Here is a 25,451-nt window from a genome sequence, read left to right on the forward strand (position 1 = left end):
GAAAGACCAGTTGTTAAAATGTTAGTGCTGTTTGTCCATAATTGCTTGGGCTTGTCCTATGTGTTTAATGGTTTTAATTTCAGAACTTCATATTAATACTATATTAAATTAAAATCTCACACAATACTTGAGAAATTCACATTTAAAGCAGATAAGAACAATTATTTAATATTTGAAAGGTATATTGTATTTGAGGACAAGGAAGTCAAACGTGGCTGTTATACCAAACCATGTGTAAATTTAAAAACTAGTTCATTTTAAAAAAGTAATTGGACCTCCTATGGGGTGCCTCTGAGTTCTTTTCTACTATTTGTGGCCAATGCACTGTCTGTTTTCAATGTTTGCACTGCATTGTTCTTCTTTGTCTTTATTTTACTTTAAGGAACACACGCACTAATGCTATTTCAGCTATCTCACTGTGATTGTAATACTAAGAGGACTGTTTTACATTTATAGAACATTTTTCATTCAAATGTTTTTTATACATTTTTAACTACATGATTGGTCACAGTGTATATGAATTGCCTGTCTTCCACCACACTGCAATCACCCCTTTTTAATAGCACACAGCTGTGCTATAGTAGTTTAGGAGCAAACAATACCATATCCTGTTGCACTTTCAGAGGGAATTCAGATAGGTAACTGCTTTTGGTCTATCTGAAATATGTCCAGCATATTTTGCGTAACACGTTTACCTTTTATAAAAAGCATTGTGGGCATTTTTCAGTAACAAATATTAGTTCAGTTTTATCTGTCACTCAAAATGTGGTATCTTAGCACAGCAACCCCTAATAAAATATCATACTTTGGTTTTAGCCTCCATGTACAAAGGGACCCCTGCAGAGCTCATTACCTGACTGGGGCTTATGTTGTAACAATAAAGCTGAGACAAAAAAAGACTCTTATGCTAGTAGGTTGGCCCTTTGGTCCAATTTCAGACCTGGAATGAGCAGGTGCAATTCCCATTGGCTTTAATGGGAGTTTACCTGCTTACCTCAGATAATTTGGTCCTTCATTCTTAATTCACATAATGAAAGGAAAATGCACATCCATCATGAAGAGGGGTTCTGAGTCACTGACTAACCTGTGATTGTTTTTCTATTTGTGCTATTTTAAAACATAGCTATTTATTATAGCTATTCTGCCAGCCTTTCTGGAATTAGCAAGTAGTCCCATGACTTGATTGGCACAACATATTGCTGTTACTTTTTCTGTTGCTTTTATGTAATTGTCTGTGTTTGTCTTTCTACTTTTGGTTCTTTTTAAAATAGGATATAGAAATGTGCCTTTGTATTTACTTAACTAGCACACAGTTTGTAAAGGAAATAACAGCTAAGACTACCTTCTCCCCTGATCCCTTAAGTCCTTTAAGATGATATAAGAAAATGCCCATTAAATCTGGTGACCTTTCTATTTGTTCCAAAACCTATACTCCCAAATTAATTTTCCCTGCTGTCAGTGCACTCCTAAACATGCAGGTTTTGTGCTACTTACACATGTGCTGCGTACATGTCCTTCTGCTTCACAGTATTATAAGCAGCTCAAAATCATGAATGTATTTTACTCTTACAACACATCTGTGAGATGGCAAAGTATACCTGTTTTCCTGGAGAGTAACTGAGGCAAACATAAAATTACTTTCCCCAATACACTAAAAGTCTGTAGCTGAACTATGAACCCAAACCCAGGTTTCCTGAGTCCAATCCAGTATTTTGTCCTGGAGACTGCCCTTCCTGCTCTAGGAATCTAGTGAAGTAATGATTGCATATTCAGACACAGATGATAGGGTAATCCAGGAGAAGGACAGAAGGCTGAGGTGTGTAATGGATCCAGAGCTACTTATGATCATTTGAAGCCATAATTTGAAACCCAGATGTTCTGTCTTATACAGGCTTTCAGTTTATTCCATTGTGCAATTCTTCAGCTAAATAGGAGTATGCATTTACACAGCACCACACCTTTGCATGTTGTTGTTGTTGTTGTTGTTGTTGTTTTTTAAGGGAGTAAAATCTGTCCTGAATGCTCAGGCTGAGAACTGTGTTGAAATCTCCTCTTCCAGGTGGTAGAGTGGTCTCTTCCTTTGTGGGGGAAGGACCTACATAAAATGGCAGATGTTCTGGCTCCACTGTTCCAAACTCACCAGAAAAAATCACCTTCATGTTTATTCCCAACATGAAGAACTTAAATCCAAAATACAGTCTTAAAAGTATATGTAACTTAAAAATGGGACTTGATTATAAAAGTGCATTTCACCCTAATAATTACCACCTCAGTAATAAAAAGCAGACTGTTACAGAAAAGGAAGCTGACTTCTGCTGTTTATTTTTAGTGCTCTGTTTTCATTCCTTCAGAGAATAAATATTTTTCTAAATTTTTTGCAGTCCATATTTGTATGACTTACATTCTCTCATGCAGCTTTTTTCCCCCTCCACTGTATGACTTTAATTCACCAAATAAGGATATCAGCAGCACAACCCAGTTTTCAAATGAGATTTTTATTTGCAGTTACATTTAAAAATCTTATTATAATAAGTTAGAATTCAAATGTCAGTCGAAGTCAGACCAACAAAAAAAGAGGATAGAATCTATTATTTGAACCACAGGCATGTATAGTATGTGAGGGGTTTTGTTTTTGTTTGGCCTTGGTTCTGTTAAAATATGTATGTATCTTTTTGGAAATTGTTATATTATATAAACATTTCACTTCCCTTTCTCTGAAATAATAAGAAATTATGGATGAAATCCTGGGCCTGTTGAAGTCAGTTTGAATTTTGCTATTGACTTCGCAAGGGCTCAGTTTTCATCTATGCCTTTTCAAGTTTCTTAATTTGTTGAAGTGGCTGAAAGAAAAAGCTTCCATTTTGATATATATTTTAAACATTAATTTGAATCATTTCAGATATCAGAACTCTTAAAAAACCAGGAAAACACTACTGAAATATACTTGTTATGGGGCATAAAGCTGCCTTAAAAATCTGGAAATCTTACAGCTGATGGAATATGGAATATTAGGTTATACAAGAACTAATGTTAAGGTTCCAAGGACAATAATTTAAGATAGTGTTTGTGTGCATGTATACAAACATATCCTTATATACCCAGGCCTCTGAAAGAGTCCCATCTGACATTTGAGTGTCCCCTTCCATTTGAATGACTAGGTGATGGATTTTTCCCTTCTCTTTCAGTCATCTTAAAAGACCAAAATTAAATGTTAAGCTTAGATGACTGTTTTGTTTTCTTTAAATGAATGGTTGATCAAAGATGGCAATTAGCTTAATAAGTATTAATTCTATCTTGTGCATTTCATATGCTATTGATGATGATCTATATAAGGGAATACATATATGTTTCATTTTATATGTTCTGGCTTCTAGAAGTAATCTAGCAAACAAGAAGCTGATGAAGCTTTTCTAAAGGAGATTAATGGTCTGTAGTTTGCTACTGATTTTAAAAGATACTTTGCAGTCTCAGCTGTCACAAATATTCTGATGCTGCTTTTCACTTTGTTGACAAAAGTGTTTCAGATACTGTTGGTGAATTTAAATCAAAGGCACTTCATATTGGAGGAGTCTGGTTGTACTTTCAAAAATTAGTTAATACAAATGTATGTAATGGATATACTTGGCTTTAGAAGAAGGCAACTCACTTATTCTGAAGAGTCAAATTTAACCACTATTCTGGCTTGCAGTAGTAAACCTTTTAAAAGTAGCCAAAATGATTGATATGTTAATGTTAAACATTCTTGATAAGCTGAGTCTTCTAAAACCCTTTTTGTCGTTTTTTTCATATACATGCAAAATAGTTACAAGCATTTGTTTTATCATTTGCTCATTCACACATTTCAACTCATTATTTATTGCTTCTGGTTGAGAGGCTGTATGTTTTTTTATTGTAAACTGTGCTGCTTTTATGTCACACAAGCAGTGCATGTACCATGTGGTGACGTGACTTAGGTTGGTGCAAATTTATACAACACCTTTGTGTAAACCTAAAGCTTAATGACACTGAGGTGTTAATACATTCCACCAGTTTGTATCTGAATGCATTGCTTGCTTGTTATAAATCAATTATTGAAACTCAGCCAACCAAAATAAAGACTTGCCATGTATGTGATGTTTTCTTGGTTTTTAGGAATACTGTACTTCATACACCGTCAAATTTTAGAGAGAACATTTATTCTAGCACGTAAATTTGATTAGTGACCTTTTCACTTGTTGACTAGAAAGTATCTTTGTTAGAAAAGTATCAATTTGTATACCTGTGGTGACCAGGCCGCTCATCTTGGTCATATTCTCACTCTAAGAATGCATAAAGATTATAAGCATGAGTACTCCTGAAGTCAGTCCTTCACACATATATTGCATAATAGAGGAAAACTGAAAGCGACAAAAGTAATATAAAATTATAGGGCACCATTCTTGGATTCACATACATTTGTAGTAGTTAAATTTCAGGACAGTTAATTTTCCCTTGAATAATCCTTCTAGTATCAACTGGGCAGGCAGCAATTATGAATTTTATTCCATTTTGTTTTTTTAACTTTTTGAAAAGTGAATCAAAGGATTTTTCTACATAGCACTGCAGTCTAAATGACAGGAGTATGAATTGTAGAGCTTCTAATATGTTGAACTCTAATTATCCAATTTGGATCCTGTTGATGCAAACTAAAAGTTACGAAGCTTGTATTGATGTAGTCCTATTTCTAATATGTTGTGCTCTAAGGGTATGTCTACATTGCAATACTATTTTGGGATACTGGAGGTATCCCGAAATAACTACTCTGCGTCTTTTGAATGCATCCGCTATTCTACGAGGAATAAGGGATAGCTCAAAACAGTGCTTTATTTCAAAATTTGGCGCTGTGTAGACAGCACCAAATTTTGAAATAGCCTATTTAAAAATAGACTTGAAATAAACGATGCAATTTGCGTAGCACAAATTTTATATCTTATTTTGAATTTCAGGTACTGTGTAGACGCACCGTAAGTGCTCTGGGTAGATCCTGGTGGGTCAGACTAAAAGGTACCTCATGCACATTAATGTAGTCTTTTTTGAAACAAGACTACATCACAACAAATTAGGTACCTTTTAGTTCTCACTAGCACAGTCTACATGGGGCAGTTGGATTACAGTATATAATAGTGCACTTCAGTTAATACTTGTAGTTCAGACTATGGCACTGTGTAGATAAGCCTTAAGAACATACAGAAGCATTAGAAGAAATATTTTTTTCCATATACAAGTAAATCTCTCCTCTCAATGTATAATAATTACTGTAAAATCTAGCAGAGGCGCAATATAATCCAGTGGTTAGAACAAAGAACTGGAAATCATGACTTCTTCTAATCTTGGATTTGCCATAAACTGTTGGATAGTTTATTAAGTTAAACTCTTAGGCAAGTCATTAAATTTTGCTTCATTTCAGTTTACCTGTGTATCAGATGAGGGTTATATAATTAACTACTTTGAGTGTTTAATTGCTTGTAAAATGTTTGGATATCCTTGAATGGAAGTATTGTTGGTTGGTAAGTTCAATTAAGAGATATAATTGTTTCCTTTACAAGTACAGATAACTTAACTCACAAGTCCCTCTTCTTCCCACTGCGCAAGTGCATTTTGTTAGTGAAAGACTGCTGATTTTTCTGCTGAGATTTTCAGTATATTTGCACACTGTACTTGTTCAAGGGGTGAATTGTGGAGGAGTCAGTCCTTGAATCTTCATTTCAGTCTCACATGATTTCCATTATTACTTCAGTTATTAAGCAATATTGTTTTGAATATAGAGAAATTATCTACACTCTTGAAATAAAATTTACTTATAAAATCTTAGAAATTAAAGATGAAAGAAATTACTTTCTATTAACTGACTCTTGGAGTTTAGTGTATCTGCCTATCTAGAGGGCAGGTGCATAACTATTTCATCTTAATCCCCCCCCCCCCCACCTGTCAGTTTCTCTGGTTGCTCTTCTGAATTCTCTCCAATTTGTCATTTTTTTCTAATGTAGCAATTCCCAGAATTTAAGTCAATATTCTAGGTCCCAGCAGTAGTGTATAGAGTGACACTATCACTTTTGTTGTCTGCAGTAGTATTAGTCTGTAATTTTAGCATAAATAAGTGATGTCAAACTATTAATATTTTCCTGAAGAATATACATAATTTTTTTTCTATAAAGTGATAGATTGAAAATCACTATTTATTTGGTGCAGTAAAAGCAAAGAGCTTTGTCAGGATTGTATGAACAATTCTTGTTCCTGTGATTGACCCCTGTTGAGAACCATAGTTTTGAGAATATTAAAATAAACATTCTAAAGGGTGAGAAAGGAAAATATTTAAGAATTTGCTTTTTAGCTTCTTTCTCTTCTCTCCCCTCTCTGTCCCCCAACCCCTAGGCACAGTACCATTTGGTTAATGGCTTTCTTTTCTAAATAAACATGTCAGCCATCTAGATCTCAGCACCTTGACACTTTAATCACTTATTGTTGCCAAGTGGCCCTAATTGTAGAATGCAGCTGCTGCTCATCATAAAGGAAGATGAGTTACCAAATGTAGCTTTATCTGTCCAGTCTTAAAACTAGCACCTCTCTGTTGATGAATAAACAAAAGCAAAATTGCTTTACAGTAGGTGTGTATCTTTAATTGGGATTCTTTGGTGCAGCTGTCTACATATCCACCTGGTATTTTGCTTCCAAGATTATTTATTTGGACAGCGGGTTAAATGTAATGTAAGTGCGGAGCTCCAAAGTTCTATTTAAAATAATAGGAGTTAGGTCCCTAACTAACTTTGTGAATCTCCCAAGTTACCATACTGAAGAGTCCACTAAAAATACTGACATTAGTATAACATGATATATAATTGGTCTCATAACACATGTTTTATTAATAGTGACATTATCATACAGTAGTCTAGGAATAAATAAACAAACCTCGGTGGATTTGATTTAGCTCTGGACTATGCCACTGGACCTAATACAGGGGGCTGATGATAGTGGAATGCTCAAGAGTAGTTGCCATGGCAGAAGTTACCTGCAACCAGGGGAATCCCAGTGTCATTCCTAAAAGTAGGTACTGACCCAGGGAGGGGTATATTCATGATTCCTAAGGATGCACTGATTTACCTCCTGGGGGATATGTGATTCCTATCATACACATGTTCAAAGCAAGGTCAGCATTAACTTGAAACATGGGTTTGATAGGAATCACATTTGTGTACAAATGTGAATTAAGCTATTTTTCACATTTTTGTCCTTGCAAACTTAAAGAGCAAGAACAGGTGTTTCCTTTTAAAGTTTAATTCAGTGGTTCTCAGCCCATGGGCTGCTTTGTGTTCCAATCAGCAAACAGCTGCAGCCTATGTGACATTTTCAGGACCATATGGGTAGTATGTATATTGTGTGAATGTGGCCCACATAACATAGAGATGTATAATGTGTCTAAATAGATTGACAACCACTGGTATGGTTTAATAGACAAAGCTTGTCTTATATCCCTATTGCAAAGATAAAATAATAGATTTCTTTTGTAGGTGGAACACCTAGTTTGAGAACATTGTGGCTCACGAAAGGATCAGAGGTGAAAACATTACAGTATAACACGTTTCTGGCATGCTTTCATCTTCAGGACATGGTGGAGGAGTTCCAGTTGCTGGATGCACCTGTTGCAGCTGTCTGCTGCCTACTGATTTACCTTACCCTGCAGGTAAAGTGAATGGTTGCTCTGTAGCCAGCTCTTGCAGCTCACACCTGGAATTGATTTTCAGTGGCTCTTTACTAAAAATCAGTCATGGTTTATCTCTTGATCTTTAGCACAAGTATAATTGATAACATCAACAGTACTATATTAAACTATTTTTTATTATTCCAGTTAACTCCTATCTGAGGAAATATTAAGTTTCCTAAATTTTTCATCTGAGTTTTTGAACACCTCTGGCAAAAGACCTTTGCTCATCCTAACGAAAAATAACGAACTAAAATGGTAATCTTGCGATTTTTTTTTTTCCTCCTATGCCTGACGCTACTGGTACTGGCCACTGTTGGAAGACAGGATACTGGGCTCGATGAACCTTTGGTTTCACCTAGTATGTCTGTTCTAATGTAACAGGACTGTTTGACCAGGCTCCTAGGGGAAACACATGGGCTTATTTCTCAGATGGTGTGTCTGCCATTACCTTGCCTAATTCAGTTTTTCAACTATTCATATAATTAACAAACTAGTATACATTCATAAATCTATAAACTCATTTAACAGTCTTAACATCTACTGACTTTCTTTGGAAGCTAGGAGGCGGTTGTGTAGGTGGAACTCACACACCTTTTTACCTCTGTTACCCCAAAACCTTTGGGTGTGGTCACGAGACCTGGTCCTCTCACTGCCACCTCCTCTCTGGTTTCTAGCGAGTGCATGTGATGACCCTTTGTCCCTCTAAGGGTAGAACAAAAGTGGCTGACCTGGTGGTGGATGGAAGTTCTCCTTCCCCCTTTGTAGTATTCCAGGACACAGCTCGTTGGATAAATGGGAGAAATAAAACAGGACTGGCTCCCAGTGAAGCAGCTCTCAACTAAGCACTGTTTTTAACAGCTGAGAGTTCACTCAGGCAAGTGAGATTTTTCAGACATTCCCCCTTTCCATGCTTCACCTCCTCGGAGGACAAGACCTGGGAATTCCTTTGGCCTAATCTCAGCTGCTAGGAGAAGAAAGAAATAATATTGATGTCCCACCTAGTTGCATTGACCTTTAGATCCTCACACACTGAGTCAAGATGGACAGCGGTTTCCCCCTACCCCTTCCAGCCCCACACCAGATTCTGTATTCTTTACATTTTCACATACCATCAGGCAGTCATAGATTGCACACTTCTCCTGGCTGTAGTTAGTTTTACCATTTCCTAAGTTCACTTTACGTGGGTATTTTACACCACTGGATGGGTATAATAGATTTTGCAGTGCACTGCATTTGCCTCTGTGGTCTCACTTTTAGCCAGAGACCTTCTGCATGCTGCGTGTTGCCTTTAGTTCATTGATAAGGGTGAGCAGAGAGTACAGGATCTTTTGAAAAAGGCTTTTCTTTTTGAAAGAACTGCGTCTACACCGCGGTTTCACTTTTGAAATAGCATTTTTTGAAAAAAGCCGTGACGTGATTATGCAAATGAAGCGTAGGAAATTCAAATCCCAGCTTCATTTGCAATTTTGATATGTCTAATTTACATCTCTCTTTCGAAAGAGGGATGTAGTCTATGCATAGCCATAGTGCAGAGTTTTCCTTCAAGTCCAGGATTCCTTGCTCCTCTGGAGGAAGAGGTTTTCTAAATTCCTCCCTTCCTTCCTACACCTCCAGGTATATGGTGGCATATGCTGGAGAGGTATCTGCATCTTCAGTGTTTCCTCTGATACTAGGTGGAGGATACAAACCCCTTCTCCCTGCCAGCTATTCCATTTGCATTTTGGCTAACACCAGCGGTGATACAACTAACATCATTTCTTATAGGCAGTGCCAGATTCGGTGATGGGCTAGCCGGGCAGCTGCCCAGGGCACCAACCTATGGGGGGTGCCTGGCTCCCGTCGGGCTGCAGCGGCCGCCCAGGGTGGGAGCCGTGTTAACCCCCGCAACACCAGTCAGCAGCGCCCTTCCCCCCACGGTCGCAGGGCCCTGCATGGCCAGGCGCAGCCTTCCCCGGGCGGCCCCGGGCTGCGTGCCATCGGCGGTGTCCGGGCCGACTGGGCAGTGCATGCGCCGTGCGTCTGCCCATGCACCCCGGGGGCGGGCATGCGCCATGCGCCCAGAGGTGGGGCCGTGTGCCCCGGAGGCGGGCCCGTGCATGCGCCGTGTGCCCGGAGGCAGGGCCGTGCGCCCTTGGAGAGGCGCTGCGTGCTTGGGGCCTGGGGCACCAAAATGGCTCGGGCCGGCCTTGCTTACAGGTACTGTCCTATTTCAGCCTGATTCCCTGCCATATTTTAAACAGCTCCCTGCTGGCTTTTGCCACAGTTCAGCTAGCTCTTGCCAGAGCTACACACCAGGGCGCAGCTGCTTACTTTCACCTCTAACGCAGTCCCTTGGATGTTTGGAGCTAAGTGAGTCTGATTCACTCCTGCTTTTAAATCTAAAATATCCTTCCCAAAATCAAAGAAGTGGAATGTCTGCTAAAACATGTACAACCAACATTTGTGATTCTTCCAGGTCTGTTCAGCAATCTGTGCTGCAGGTAGCATGACTTTTATACTGGGAACTTTCACCCAAATTTGGCACCCTGTAAGCCTTTGATGGAGTTTCACAATGTGGAATTTAGCTATAGTGTTAACGGCCCTGGTATCTCTCCATCCAGTGAAAGTTTTGCCATTATCTATCGCCTTCTGCTCTCACTGGGATAACATGGATCTGCATCTAGAAGGTTTCAGCCTAATACCCTGACCTATATGTTCTATATGATTTAAAGCATACACTGCTTAGCAGTTTTTTAAGTTTATATTTGAAAGTTAATTTTAATGAGACAAAGACACCGGTTTCCCAACTATATTTCTCCAGTACTTGCAGCAAGAAAGGCAACAGAAGGAAATTGTTAATGGTCACGTGTGCTTTTGTGCTTGTAACTAACTTTTCTAAGAACCAGCATATAAATTGGCTGGCTGGCTTTCTTAATAAATATTTGTCATATATTTAATGAAAACTTTAAGAAGGCTGTTTTAAAGAATGATAAATTCTTTTTCTTAAAATTGAAGCTTCTCTACGTAAATCAACAGTTTAATGGTTCAGTCAAATACCACAAGAGAGCTTTCTTCAGTATAGGAAGGGAGCCCTCTGACTGAATGCCCCTTGTTGTCCCTTATCTCCTCACATTGGAACTTATATGGAGTATCATTAAATGGTTAATACCCATGCTCTGTGGGAACCACATACTGAATTTTTTTTCTCAAATCTCCTCCTTTAGCTTTCAAACAGCCCCTGACCTTTCCATATTCATCAGAAAAAAAGCTCTCCACAGACCAAACCACATCAACCCAAGGTTCTTATGTTCTAGCATATGGTGAACCTTATCCAGTGCATTTAATGCCCCAGTGACAATTGTGAGGGTGAAATGAGATGACCATTATGGTCTCAAATGAAGTCACTCCCATAGAAACATGAGAAGACAAAAATACTAATACCATATAACTTGTGGGAAAATCCAGTTTTCAGAGTATTATCAGAGTATTATCAGCTTTTAGCAGCCAATCAATAACTTAAGCTTGTAAAGAGTTAATGAATGGCAGGAATATTTTTCAGTGTTACACTAGGCTGGTATCTATTAAACTGTCCTGTTTCCTCGTGCAAGGTTTAAAAGGCCTTCCAATCAATGGGGGTTTTTCACTGGGGGAAGGAGGGTTCAGCAGAAATTCCTAGCACTGTTTCAGATGTATCGTGGTGTCATTTTTATCTAGTGTGGGTGGATGAAATGTTTTTTATCCTCTGGGAATAGTAAAGGAAGTTACAGTAGATGGCTTCTCTCTGTGTTTCTCCTGCTTTCTGGTTCTTTCCTATTGACCTACTCTACCTTTTTTCCCCTCTTCCACTTTTCTCTGAAATTTAATAAAAGTGTTAATTCCATAAACAAACTCTGTATAAAAGGATCATTGTATAAAAGGGATCATTGTTGGATAAGTGTAATATCCCCCACTTCCACAAAAGAAAACTCCTAAAAGCAAGGACATGCTAAATTATGGCACAGCTCTTAACTGTACCTGATTGTTACTTCTACAAAGCACATTTTCACTGACAGTGCAGATTCCATATGTTCATAAAAAAACTTCCTTCTATGTCCAGCTGGTAAGCACATATACTCTGAAGGAAAATCATGTGCTATGTACGGTGTAACTCAAAACATTAATACAACCTGAGCTATATGAGTAAATATTAACATTGTCATATATGCACAGATTAAGTGTGCAGTCTTTTGAGGGGGGAAGTAGGAGATCATAAGTTAGTTGGCTCCATGCTACAGAAAAAGCAAAGGGAGAGCACTTGCTGGCCCTTTGTCTCTCTCAGATCCCAGAGACCCATGGATTTCAGGGAGTCAGACCATCTCCTTCCTCTCCTCTGCTTATAGAAATATCTTAAGACGACAACTTGACAAAACTCAGTTTTCCTCTGTCACTTGGGTTGCTCTTTACTCCTCAATCGTTCTCACCCATGAACCCACCCCTGCAATAAACTCAGGTGCCAATTCTGTCTAGACATCTACACAAGTGACGACATTTCAGGACCAAACCACATAACCTCATACAACTGCACATCCACTAATGTGATATATGACATCCAGTTCCAGCCATGCCCCTCTACCATGTATATTAGCCAAACTGGACCAATACAAAGTCTCTACTACAAAGGATGAATGGACATAAATCAGATACTCAAAATGGTATCACATTAAAAACCTGTTGGGAAACATTTTAACTTGCCCAGGCACTTATTAATGGTTTTAAAAGGGCTACTCTCTTACAAAGTAATTTCAGGAATCATCTATAGAAAGTCTGGAATTGGCCTTCATATGCAAATTTGACACATTCACCCAAGGATTGAACAAAGACATCAAAAGCTAAGTATTGGGCACTTATTAGCCTCATTCAGCATGGGCACTTTGATTAACAGGGTTTCTCCTCCCCCCCCCATCTCCTCTTTTCTGTGATATTTGTACCCCTGAACCTCTTACTCCATTCATCTGAAGAAGTGGGCAAGGCCCACGAAAGCTCATGATGCCATCTATATTTTTTGGTTAGTCTCTAAGGTTCATTGTTTTTTGTCTTCATAAAAGAGTGTGATTTTTTTTTCCTCCCAATTTTCTTCAAGTTTAAATTCCTTCCTCAAAATAAGTAAATACATTAAAAAAATCCAACCCTGCCCTCCCTTCCCCACATAAAACAACAAACAAAATCCAACCAACCAAGAATTAATCCAATCTGAAAAATTACTTTAAGAAATTTGTGTTCTCATTTGTACTGATGCACCCCTTTTTTGATTGTGTAGCTACAATTGTATATCTTTCTACTGAGGTTCAGTAGGGATGTTAAGCGTGTAATTCGCTAATTGTGTAGTTGACAAATTTTGTAGTTTGATTAATCGTTAAGGGGAATCATTGCTACCACTCAGTCCTGGCTCCTGATGGGTTTAGCAACTACCCCCACTGTGGCTCTGCACTACATGTACTTGTACTGCAGAGCTGCAGCAAGGGTTGATGCTTGGTCCTGGCACTAAGAATCAGTGCGTGGGTGGGCTGGCCAACAACTATCCCCACTGCGACTCTGCACTACAAACAGTAAGAGCCAATACAGGGGTTGATGCTGGGTCCTGGCGCGTGTCGGGACTGACCCAGCCTGTCAGCCAGCCCACTAACATGCATGGAGGGTGGAGGAGTGTTACATATAGTTGATAACGTTAATGGATAAGCACCCGTGTATCAGCTAATCATTTAGTTGACTACACTGTTACATCCCTAATGGTTAGTAGAGCATTTGTACTAGAGATAAATCATAGTATCCATCAACTATGGCTAGCTTAATTAGTCTTCATTTTGGGATCCTAGTGGTAGAGTGATTTTTTTTTTTTAAATGTAAAAATATTTTATACTTCTGGTAAGTGTCCTGTCCTATTAGTTACAAAGGTCCTAAAAGAAAAAGAAGAGCAATAATGTAAATGCTAACTGTTGGGTAAAGTTGGTAAAAATGGAATTAATACAAAGCTACACACATGGAGTTGTGAATTTAACTGTATATTCTTTTTCATTATCTACATTCATAGTTTACTACTTTACTTTACTACTACCCTACTCATTTTGCTTGTGTGTGTTTACACTGCTGATAAAGGCAAATTTGCAGAAAGGTTTTTGTTCCATAGCTCAGATTTTTTTTTTTTTTAAATCTGTTTCAGGTGGACAGTCTCTCTCTGGAGGACTTGAATGCGTTTGTGGCTCATACTCTGTGCCTTCAGGGGAAGTCTGTTGCTCAGCTAGCAGGTTTTCAGGTACAGACATGACTGAGTTCCTAACATGATAATGCTGATAACTAGGGTAAACGAAGTGCAGCTTTCTTTTTGAATATTCTTTTCTATTTTATAATTATTGAGGAGTTGGGAATGAAGCATCAGTATACGTTTACAGGCATTTCATTTTCTATGATTTGGTTCATTTGTCTGCATTAATGACATACAATATTAAATGTTAAAGAGGGTATTTTTCTAAAGATTTGAAATCAGACTTGGTATCTGAAGAACTAAATTTTGTGCCTGCCTTTGCTTCTGTTTTGCCATGTGACCTTAGATAACTGACTTAACCTCTTTTAGGCTGTTGTATACACTGAGGTTTGGTGACAAAGGTGCTGTTGACATGCAAAAATCGCCAAAAATGAAAACCGGTCAAACAAATTTTTTTTTTTGCCTGCTATTGTTGACGTTTCATGGCTGCATTGCTAGAACCCTGATAACAGATAAACGCAAAGCAATATGTGTAAGCATCCCACAGTGCAGTTTTATGAGAAGTCAAGAGGGGTTTTCTGTGCTTCTTGGGATTCCTTCCTAGCTCCGTGAGCTTTCCATGTTGAGGAATGTCAAAGCAGCAGCACAGCAGTCTCTCCAGCTCTCTCCCTGTAGCAGCGGTCTGCCTGCCACTATGTTTCTAGTGCAGGGCAGAACAGAAGCATTCTAATGATTTGTTCTTTTCCCCCCCCCAAACCAAGCAGCTCACTCAGCTGTTAGACACTTCCTGGAGCTTTGAAAGGGGAGGGGAACATTCCTGCATGGCAACAGAAATCACAAAACACTGAACAGAGCCATAGGGGCAGACATAGTGGGATACTGGTGGAAGCCATTTCTCTCGACCAAACAAACAAGAGTCCAGAGTGGCTCTTTGTCGACAATAAAGGGAGAGAAAAAGAGGTGGAAGTTTTTTGTTGCCAAAACTGGGTGTTTTTCTTGACAAAAGTTTCATGTAGTGTGTAAGCTGTCTCTATTTTGACAACAAAAGGCAGTTTTTGGTGACAAATTGTGCCAGTGTAGGCAAGGCTTTTTTTTACCCATCTAAAAGATAGCACTAATAGGGTATGCCTACACTACAGCATTATTTCGAATTAACTTATTTCGAATTAGTTAATTTGTAATAAATTAATTCGAAATAACGTATCTAGACCCAAAAACTAATTTGAATTAGCATTTCGCTAATTCGAATTAGCGCGTCCACACTGATTGGATGCTGGGTTGCATTTAAGGCCAGCTGAAACCGGTTCCCGCAGGGCATCAGGTCAGTAGTTGCTTTGTGTGGATGCTATCTGAGGCTCGTGCTTAAAGGGACCCCCCTGAAAGCTTTTCTGCTTGCTTGCCTACCTCGCTGAGGGACAGCAAAGCGTTTTCCTCTCTGCCTGCCTGTTTGGTTGTTTTCATTGGGGATACCGCAGCAGGTGGCACCATGGAGCCAGAGCTGCCCCTGGGCATTCTGGAGCAGTTTTTGGATTTGTTGCTGCAAGCCTGGCAGCAATGGCTGGAGGCTGCCTGGCACCATCTGGTGCACATCAGCCCCCTGCCCTTCCCCCTGGCCTCCCTGGGGGCCATGGAGGTGCCGCAGCAGTGCCCGGATACCAGCGTGCCCCGCCGCATCTGGACACCAGCAGCGACTGGTGGGACCGCATCGTCCTGGAGCTCTGGGGAGAACAACAGTGGACCCAGAACTTCAGGATGAAGGACACCTTCCTGGAGCTCTGTGAGTGGCTCGCCCCTGCTCTGTGGCAACGGGACACTTGCATGAGGCCCACCATTCCCCTCCACAAGCAGGTGGCCATCACCCTATGAAAGCTCTCTACACCGGACAGCTACCAATTCGTCGGGAACCAGTTCAGCGTGGGGAAATCCACCGTCGGAGCCGTGCTCAGGCAGGTATGGCACTCACCGGCCACTGGGCCGGTGGTGGAAAGGGGGGCTGCAAGGAGGGAATGGGCTGCCCCAGGGAAAACGGGGGAGGAGGCAAAAGTGCCCTGCATGGGAGGGTTTGGTCTGTTCCGGCTGTACTACACACTGCCCGCAGTGGCCAGGATTGCAGCGGGGGTTGCTTCTGGGAGTGGGGCGTAGGGCAGTGCCAGGGAATGAACACTCCCAGCCACCCAAGCACCCCAGTGATTCTTGGTTTTGTGTCTCTCCCTGCAGGTAGTCAAGGCCATCAACAGAGTGCTGCTCCACAGGGTTGTCCGCCTCACTGACCTGGACGTGGTTATCCAGGGGTTCAGCGCCCTCGGCTTCCCCAGCTGAGGGGGAGGAGCGATCGAAGGGACGCACATCCCCATCCATGCCCCGGAACACCAAGCCTCTCTGTATATCAACAGGAAGGGCTACTTCTCTGAGCTCCTGCAGGCTGTGTCTGACCGCCGAGTCCAGTTCACGGACATCAATGTGGGTTGGTCCGGCAAGGCACACGACGCACGGGTGTTCTGTAACTCCTCCGTGTGCCAGAGGCTGCACGCCGGGACCTTCTTCCTCAACTGCCACATCAGGGTTGGGGACGTGGACATGCCAGTGTGCCTGGTGGGGGACGCGCCTACCCCCTGGCTGATGAAGCCATACACAGGACACCACAACCCTTCCCAGTAGGCCTTCAATGCCAGGCTCACCAGGGCCTGCATTGTGGTGGAGGGGGCCTTCGGATGCCTGAAAGCCCGCTTCAGATGCCTCCTCACCCGCCTCGACCTTGCCGAGCACAATATTCCTCCTGTGGTGGCAGCATGTTGTGTGCTGCACAATTTATGTGAGAGGAAGGGGGAGGTTTCCTGCCAGCCTGGATGTCTGAGGCGGAACACTTGGCTAGCCTGTACACGCAGCACCGCACCGATGCTGACTAGGAGGCCCAGCGAGTGGCCATCCAGATCTGGGAAGCCCTGCAGGAGAGCTTCCAGGTGGATGAGGACTGAACTCTCCCTGGCAAGCCCCACTGGGGCCTTCTTACACCTTCACCTCCTTCCCCTTTCCCCTCCTTAACCCCCTTCCTAATGTAAAATAAAAACACCTGTTTTGCCAACAAATATGTCTGTTTATTTCACAGAATTGAGGTGGAGGGAGGGGGGAATGAGGGTGGGAGAGGGGAGGGGGAAAACCTGGGAGGAGGGAGCTGGAAGGGAGAGGCAAGGGGGGGGGAAGGGAAAGCTCAGGGTTCAGGGTCTTGTTGGCTCTCCCGTCTTGCAGCACTCCGGGTGTGGGGGCGTTGGGGGGGAGTAGGTGTGGAGGGTGGGACAGGAGGGGAGGGGGAGTAAGAGTGGGAGGGAGAGTGAGAGCTGGGGCAGCTGCAGGGGCTGGAGCAGGATGAGGCAGGAACCTTTCCGCCAGGGTCTGGAGGTGGCCTCAGAGGGCACGGCCTTGCTCCTCCAGCGCCTGCAAGCTCTGCTGCCGCAGGTCCTCACAGACCCAGTGCTCCTGGTTGTGGAGCTGCTTCCCTAGTAGCCACAGGTGCCGCCATTGGTGGTACTCCTAGTTCCGGGTGCACCTGCTGGCCCGGGTGTGGGTGGCTGGTCCAGGCGAGGTGGTGTGCCCTGCACTCGCAGGTGGTACGCCCTGCACTCACAGGTGCTGCATCTGTGGTGAAACGAGCAGTGGTCAGTTCTCCCTGGGGACACGGTGGGTGAAACCCAGCCCCCCTCTGCAAGGCGAAGGGAGATTGGCGTGTGGGGAACGAGCCAGGGCCCCTGCATGACACCCAGCTGCTGCTCTATAGTGGGCAAGACCCAGGTGCATGGTCCCTGGGCTCCCTTTCCTCCCCTCTCCCCCCAAAAGGGGACCATGATGGCACTCACATGTGGAGCCTTCCTCGGCCTCAGATGACACAGCTGATGGGCTCTGAGGGATGACTTGGGGGTCCTGGGTGCTGGGCAGGCTCCCTGCAGGCTCCTGTGGCTCCTGGCTGTCGTGATCCTCGTCTTCCTCCTCTTCCCCTGTTTCAGGGGCTGGGCCCTCTGCTCCGGGGTCGATCACCACCCGGGGAGCATGGACTGTGTGAGCCCCCAGGATGCGGTCCAGGGCCTCATAATGAGGGCAGGTGTCTGGGTCAGCCCCTGGTTGGGAGCCCTTGGCAGAGGCTTTAATTTTGCAGTGCACCTGCTCTTGGCTGCGCAGGTGGCCTCTGGTGGCCAGGCTCGCAGCCATGCGGCTGTAGACGGCTGCATTCCTGTGCCTAGTGCGGAGATCGTGGACATTAGAGGCCTCCCCCCAAACCTCAATGAGGTCCATGATCTCTGCACTAGACCAGGCGGGCGCCCGTCTTTTTCGGCCCCTGGCAGGCTCCTGAGAGCCACCAGCCTGGTCCTGAGAAGAGGTGGAAGGCTGGGTGGCAGCTGGTGGCTGGCTCATGGTTTGCCAGGTGCAGGGACTGCTGGCTGGATGCTGGCAGGCTGGCAACTGGTACAGGCACTGTGGCCAGAATCTGCCCCTTTAAGGGCTCCGGGGCTGGGAGCGGGGCAGAAGAGTTTTCCTGGGTTGGCCCAGAGTGGTCACCAGGGGAACCTGGGAAGGGCTAGCCTCCAGCTAGTTCGAATTAAGTGGCTACACAGTACTTAATTCAAACTACTTAATTTGAATTAGGCGTTACTCCTTGTAGAAGGAGGTTTACCAAGTTCGAATTAAGTGCTCCACTAGTTTGATTTATATTCGAACAAGCGGTTTGTATGTGTAGCTGCTATTAAAGTTAATTCAAACTAACAGCTGTTAGTTCGAATTAACTTTGTAGTGTAGACATACCCATATATATGTTTCACGTGGATGTTGCAAGCGTGCTGTAATTAAATAACATTGGTAAAATAGTTGGAGATTATCGGATTACAGGTACTAGAAAGTGCCAACTATCATCATAGCTACTGTTTCAGTTAAGATTGAATTTTATCCATAATAGGCCCACTTTTCTACTTGCTCATAACTTTCTCAAAAAAGTTTTCAGGATGAAAGTTTCCAGGCCTGATCTCAGTATAAACATAAATTTGGTTGTCTGGGAGGAGGGATGAACACATGGGCTATGTCTACACTACAGGCTGTTTGCGCAAGAACAGCTGTTCTTGTGCAAAAACTTTCCGGTGTCTACACTGCACGCGCGTTCTTGCACAAGTAAATGTACAGTACAGTGCTGGAAAACAGGGCTTCTTCCAGAAGAGTTATTCCTCTCCCCACGAGGAATAAGCCTTCTTGCGCAAGAGCTCTTTCACAAAAAGGCAGTGTAGACAGGCAACATGATTTTCTTGCGCAAGAAACCCCTACGTTTAAAATGGCCATCAGAGCTTTCTTGCACAAGGGAGTGTCCAAACTGCCATGGACGCTTTTGCACAAAAACACGTCTCTTGAGCAAAAGCACATGGCAGTGTGGACGCGCTCTTGTGGAAGACCTTTTGCATAAGAACTCTTGCGCAAAACAGTTCTTGCACAAGAAGCCTGCAGTGTAGATGTAGCCTTGCAGTCAGTTGCAGGATTGGGGACCTTAGTAATGGAATTTTGAAAAAAAAATCAGTGAAACCTTTATGAGATACTTGAGATGAAAAATAAAATCTTCCTTCCCATAAATTCAAGTCAGAAATAGGTGAGTTCCCTTTGTTTACTTTAAATTACTGCAATATCCTTGGGGCAAAGGACAGAGTTATGGAATCTTTTAGATACAAGTTCTGTTTTTGTGATTTGTGGACAAGACCTTTCTGTAATCAGAGCCACAGAAGTGATTTTCAGTACTTGTTTGACTTTATTAATTAAGATTTGGAAGAGAGAATGAAAGTATGAACTATATAACTCGGAAAATGTTCTGCACTGATGTAATTAGGCTGAGATGTGGAAAGTGTCTATATGGTATGGAACCAATGTTAGATGAAGATACTGATGTAATTAGGCTGAGATGTGGAAAGTGTCTATATGGTATGGAACCAATGTTAGATGAAGATACTGATGTAATTAGGCTATGTGGAAAGTGTCTATATGGTATGGAACCAATGTTAGATGAAGGTACCGAGTCTACTATAGCAGAGCAATTCCTATAGTTAAGATTTCCTAATATTTGTAGAGGTGATAGAATCAGATCCCTGTTACGCTAGGCACTCACTCTCTCTCTAAATATAAAAAAAGTTTTTCCTGCCGTGTGACAGAATGATGTCATCAGGCGTAGTGAGCAGGGGGGTTTTGCAGCCAGAGAGTGGGGAGTGGTGAGTGTAGCAAGCAGGGGGCAGTCCCCTAGTAAACATATATGAACATTTTGGGTTGAAAAAATGGTTTGGTATCCTGTGGTAGGGTGAACACAGGAAAAATAACCAGTCATACACAGTATATATTGCAAAAGATTGAGTGGTAAATGTATGCATTTTCAGGTTTCTTTCTCAACTATTCAACTGATTATTTGCGCCATTTAAGTACCGTATCAATCATGACTTGTCTTCACTTTCTAGGCCCGTGATAGCCTGTCCCCACGCCACCTATTATCTCTCATTTAATAGTGAAAGGTTGATATCTACAAAAAAATTGACAGCAGTTAGGCTGCTGCTCTGCTAAGACCACAGCTTATTTTACTGACCAACACTATCTCATTTCCTTGTACTCCCCTGTCAATCTGTCTGTCCAATCATCTGTTGTTTCTTATACTTTACATTAATTGTAAGCTTTTTGGTGCTGGGACCATCATTTTGTTCTATGTTTGAAAAGCATGCATGAGGCCCTATGGGAACAGAAATAGTGAATAATAATTTTGCACAAGTCATTTAATCTCTTCATGCCTCTGCTTCCGTGCAAAATGATTGTCATAATATTTAATTAACTCACATGAGTATTGTTGGATATAATTCATAAATGTGTGTAAAGTGCTTTGAGATCGTTGGGTAAAAGGTATATGGTAGTGCAAAGCATATGGCACAAGAACTTTGTGAATAACTGAGGCTTGATTATTCTAATAAGTTAAGAATCAGATCGATAACATTTTTTAAACCCGTAACTTGGCTTCACTATGATATTCTATATAAAAGCAAATATGTAACTTTTAGTCTTTCTCATTTTTGGAACAACATCTATAAAACCAGTTTACCAGAAGTTAACCTTTGATATATTGTAATACAGTAGCATGAATTATGCCTCTTTCATGTATGATACAAGGTGGGTGAGGTAAAATCTTTTGTGGGACCAGTTTCTGTTAGTGAGCTGAGATATATGCTTGAGCTGCTTACAACTCTTCTTCAGGTCTCTTCCAAATGTGATGATAATGTAAGAACTTGCTTTAAAGCTAATTACAAAGAATTTAAAAGGTACTTGATTTTGTAACGTGCCCTGTGGCATATAGAGTATTTGTGTTTTAGTAATTTTCTAATTACTCTGGATTTTGGTTTTATTTAGAGGTAAACAGGGTGTGTCTTGGGTCTGCCTATTTAAGAGATTTGGACACACATAAAATGCAAGGTGAGGAGGCAAGGGAGTGGGTGGAGTCTTGGTCCAGGCCCTGGCAATCTGTTCATACACCTGTGGAATGCTTTGTTACTTTGAACAGGCTAGGACACACTTTTGAAAATGCCTTTTCTTGATAACAAAGTAAATGAGCCACTTGTCTGTCTTGTGCCTTGTCACCGCCCCATTGTTCACTGGTATATTTGAGCTGGAATTCCAAAAATGTTCAGTTTGCCCTCTTATCATGTCATTTCTTGTTTTGTCCTAATTGCTGAAATCCAAACTTTACAAATGTATTTCTGCTGAAGTCACCAAGGAATTGTTGTCTTGTAGGGTAAACATTAAATATTCATAAGAGAGGAAGTGTACATTGCGTTGAAGGCAGTGTGTTTGTCCCCTAGCAAAAATAAATATTTATTCCCATGCTGAAATCCTGTTATATACAATGTAGTACTTAACATTCGGAATTTTGTTGTGCTCTGAAGCCTGATATTATCTATCAAAGTAATTAAATAAAACTATAAAGTAAATGAAGCATGAACATAAAGTGTTGACTTTTATATGTTTATAGACATGCTTAGGAGAACTTTTAGGAACTTCTGTTGTAAACTGCTCTCACATTACTTCTGTTTGAACTAGATGTTGCTTTGTGTGAGCAGTTTAATCTCTTGGGACAAATACTGCTCTTGGATGCTAGATATGACTCCCATTGTAGTCAGGATATAGGGAATAATTTTGTCTTTTTGCTATGAAACCATATGGTGCAGCTGCACAGTTCTACCCTGATGTTTGAGTCACGACTGACACAATTTAATTACTACAGAGATTGACCATTGGGTGAGCTTATAAATATATTTTCTTGTGCTTCTACAAGTGTAATTAAAAATATATACCTTATCAGTAACAAGTTAACACTTTGTCCCAATTCCTTTTTTCTTTCCCTTTCCCCATCTTCATATAGGAGAATGGTGTATTGTTACAGACATTGATTGCTCCAACTGTGTGAAGCAACCTCTGCTCAAAATAATAGGAACCTGGAATTTTCATTGAAACTTGATTATGGAAGAGTTTTGGAAGTGGTTTTTTTTCTGTTTGAAACTGCAGAGCTGAACAGAATTCTGCAAATTCTGAGGTCTGCTCTACACTAGGAAATTAGATTAGTATAACTACAACACTCAAGGTATGAAAAATCCAATTACACTGAAGTAACTCCCAGTGTAAACAAAGCTAGGTGGATACCTACTGCCCCTCCCTCAGCACTCTTCCTCTTCACTGAAGCACTGAGTAGAGCAGCACAGATACAGTGTTGTTGCTGTTCCAATGCTTTTTGTAGGTCGGCCCTGAGCAATTCTCATTGTAACCTTGACATTAAATTTTTCTTCTACATATGAATCTTCTGCCAGTTGTATTACCACAAGGCTATTGGTTAAACAAATGGCAGAAGTCATGAACACTAATGGTATACAGTCCTCCTTTATTAGCAGCTACCAAGTACTGATATGTTGCTTTACATGTTTAAATTCTTGCCAGATGGCCAACCAATTAATAAAGCTCATGTAGCATTTAAAAACAATGTTATTGGGTCCTAGACTTGTGCTGGACTTTTCCTAAAGAGGAAGCTGCTGGAGTGTTCCATTTTTTTTCTAGCATCCTTAGGTTCTGCATATTCTTGCTTTTGGGATCCCCCAACCAGTGTGGCTCAAATGATTTGACTTTCTCATAGCAGTGCCTGTTAGAGTGTTTAGTTATTCTTCCTATCCCTGCCATCTGTATTCCTGAGTGTTCTGAGGGTCAGATTATAAAGGGAGGCAGGGTGCCACTGCTGTTCCTTCCAATCATAGCAGCAGCTGGGTCTAAATCTCTTTGAGTCTCTGGTACTTCCCTTTTTCATTTAATACTATCTTCCCCTTACAGGCTGTAACTCTCTTCATCAATCACAAACCTCTAACAAGAAAAATAACTCATGTTATGAATAATTGTCACATTTTACTAGATGAGTGTGGTCTTTGTGGTTAGAGCTGTAGTGGCTATTGCTATAGCAAACTAGGCAAAGTCAATTGGCTAAATAGCCACGTTGTTCAATCCACCTACCCACACTCAACTGGCCAAATAGCCACATGAGGCTAGCATGTTGGACACCATGGTTTTAGAGGCCAGAACTGCTTAGCCTTGCATCAGTACATTTTCTATTTAAAATGCTTATGAGGTAACATTTTTTACTCATGTGGACTACAGCTATAGGAGCTAAATAGCACAAAGTATTTAATGAGAGCAGTAATGCCACGTAGACTAGGGATGTTAAATATCGGTTAATTGAATAGTCGATTAACATCATGAATTCTTATCGGTTAGTTAACTATTCTATAGTCCTTGGCAATCCCTGTCTCGGGAGGAGGGGTGTGAGCTCCCAGACTTGGCATGAGCTGGAATTGAGCCAGGTTGCCTGCCTGCCTGCCCACCTGGCTCCTTAAATGCAGAGCTACAGCGGGGGTAGTTCCAGGACTCAGTGCAAGCCTGGTCTGAGCTGGACTGCTGGCCAGCCTGCTAAAAAATGTACTGGCAAGTGGTGGGGAGAAAATGCGTATAGTCTCTAGCATTAACCTATAAGCTTTTGCTTATCGGTTAATCGACTATAGTGTTACATCCCTACTGTAGACCAGGGGTGGACAAAAGGGCCTCCGCCATGGATCCAGCCTGCCAAGTGAATTGATCTGGCCTGTGGAGGCCCTGCTGCTCCGTCCACCCCTAGGCCAGTCAGAGCCTGGGGGTGGGAGAAAGCATGAGAAATCTCCTCCCACCCTGCCCTTGCCCTGCAAGGAGTATGTGGTGCTTAGAAGCACTCTACGCTCCTAGGAGGGTTAGAGGAGACTTCACGTGCTCCCCTACCCCAGGCCCTGATTGACCTGGGGGCAGCGGGGGAGCACGTGGAATCTCCTCCCACTGCCAGGGGCACGGTACCCAAGGCCTCTAGGGTGAGGGACAAAGACTTTGAATCCACCCCCACTCCCAGGCCAATCAGGGTTTGTGGATGGGGAAGCACAGAAGTGTCCTGGCCCCATTACTTTCGCCTGAGGCTCTACCCCTTTCAGGGTGGCTCGGGGCCACTTCAAAAAATCCTGAAGTGGCCCGCAGTCAAAAATTATTGCCCACTCCTGCTGTAGACTGTAATAGTTAAAAGTGGTACTTTCTGACATAAAATCATAATCTGTGGAGTGACATGTGAGAGAAGACAGGTGGTCTTAAGCACTGTTTTGGGATTTAGGTGGTCTGGGTTCAGTTTCTGGCTGTCATAAATTTCATGTGTGAACTTGAGAATTCACTTAGAAAATTGAGGCACATAATTATCTGTAATAGGAAGTTACTAATACAAAATTGTCTTGATAAACTCAATGTTGTGAATTGTTCAAATATTGTGTTGATGTGGAGGCCATATTAGTACATAGATATAATTACTTTGAAAATATTCATCATTGTCAGTAACATGAGTATTCTGGGAGCTGTAGTTCAAGTGACTTCCATGTTAAAGCACTTTACTTTGCGAGTAATTGCAGTTAATTTTCTCGTATATTAATGTAATAGCAGCAAAACATTTTAATACAGTTTTTAATGCACTAATAAATGTTACATTTATATATCTTACAAATTAAAATCAGATGATGGCTTCAAAAGCAACAAATACATCACACTATCTAACATGAAAGTAATTTGAATGTAAGGTTTTGGTAACAAGATACTGCATGAGAGCAGAGCTCAAGTGAATTACCATAGTGACATAGTTTCAGTTAAATATGGACTCTAGAACATAAGGAAGAGCTTTCAAAGAACTGAAGCCAAACTTCTTCTTTCAGCTCATAGGAAATGAGAATGCTGTAGAATAATTTAGCATGTCAACAATTTCTATCTATAATGCCAATAAATTAAATACATGTCAGATTTTATATTACAAATATTAAAATCATTTACTTGGGGACTAGTTTGAGCAGTCTCTATCCTCTGGACTGAACAGAATTGTTTGACCCAATTCTGAAGACAATAATCATGGTTCATTGTTTTTAGTCGAAGAAAATG

At 41.7% G+C, this 25,451-nt stretch overlaps 1 protein-coding gene across 9 annotated transcripts in view; it reads left to right on the forward strand.

Moving 5' to 3' along the window:
- FAM120B (family with sequence similarity 120 member B) overlaps positions 1 to 25,451 on the forward strand; it is a 110,407-nt gene that overhangs the window by 17,477 nt on the left and 67,479 nt on the right. For all 9 annotated transcript variants that reach the window (XR_012902777.1, XM_075924696.1, XM_075924694.1 and 6 more), the window contains exons 5-6: positions 7,524 to 7,696; positions 13,893 to 13,985. Coding sequence is in view for 8 of the 9 variants with exons in the window: in XM_075924696.1 (XP_075780811.1) it covers positions 7,524 to 7,696; positions 13,893 to 13,985 (266 nt within the window). In the remaining variant the exon portion in view is untranslated. The remainder of the gene's footprint in view (positions 1 to 7,523; positions 7,697 to 13,892; positions 13,986 to 25,451) is intronic.

This window comes from Pelodiscus sinensis, chromosome 3 (genome assembly GCF_049634645.1).
Source record: "Pelodiscus sinensis isolate JC-2024 chromosome 3, ASM4963464v1, whole genome shotgun sequence".
NCBI classification, from domain to species: Eukaryota; Metazoa; Chordata; order Testudines; family Trionychidae; genus Pelodiscus; species Pelodiscus sinensis.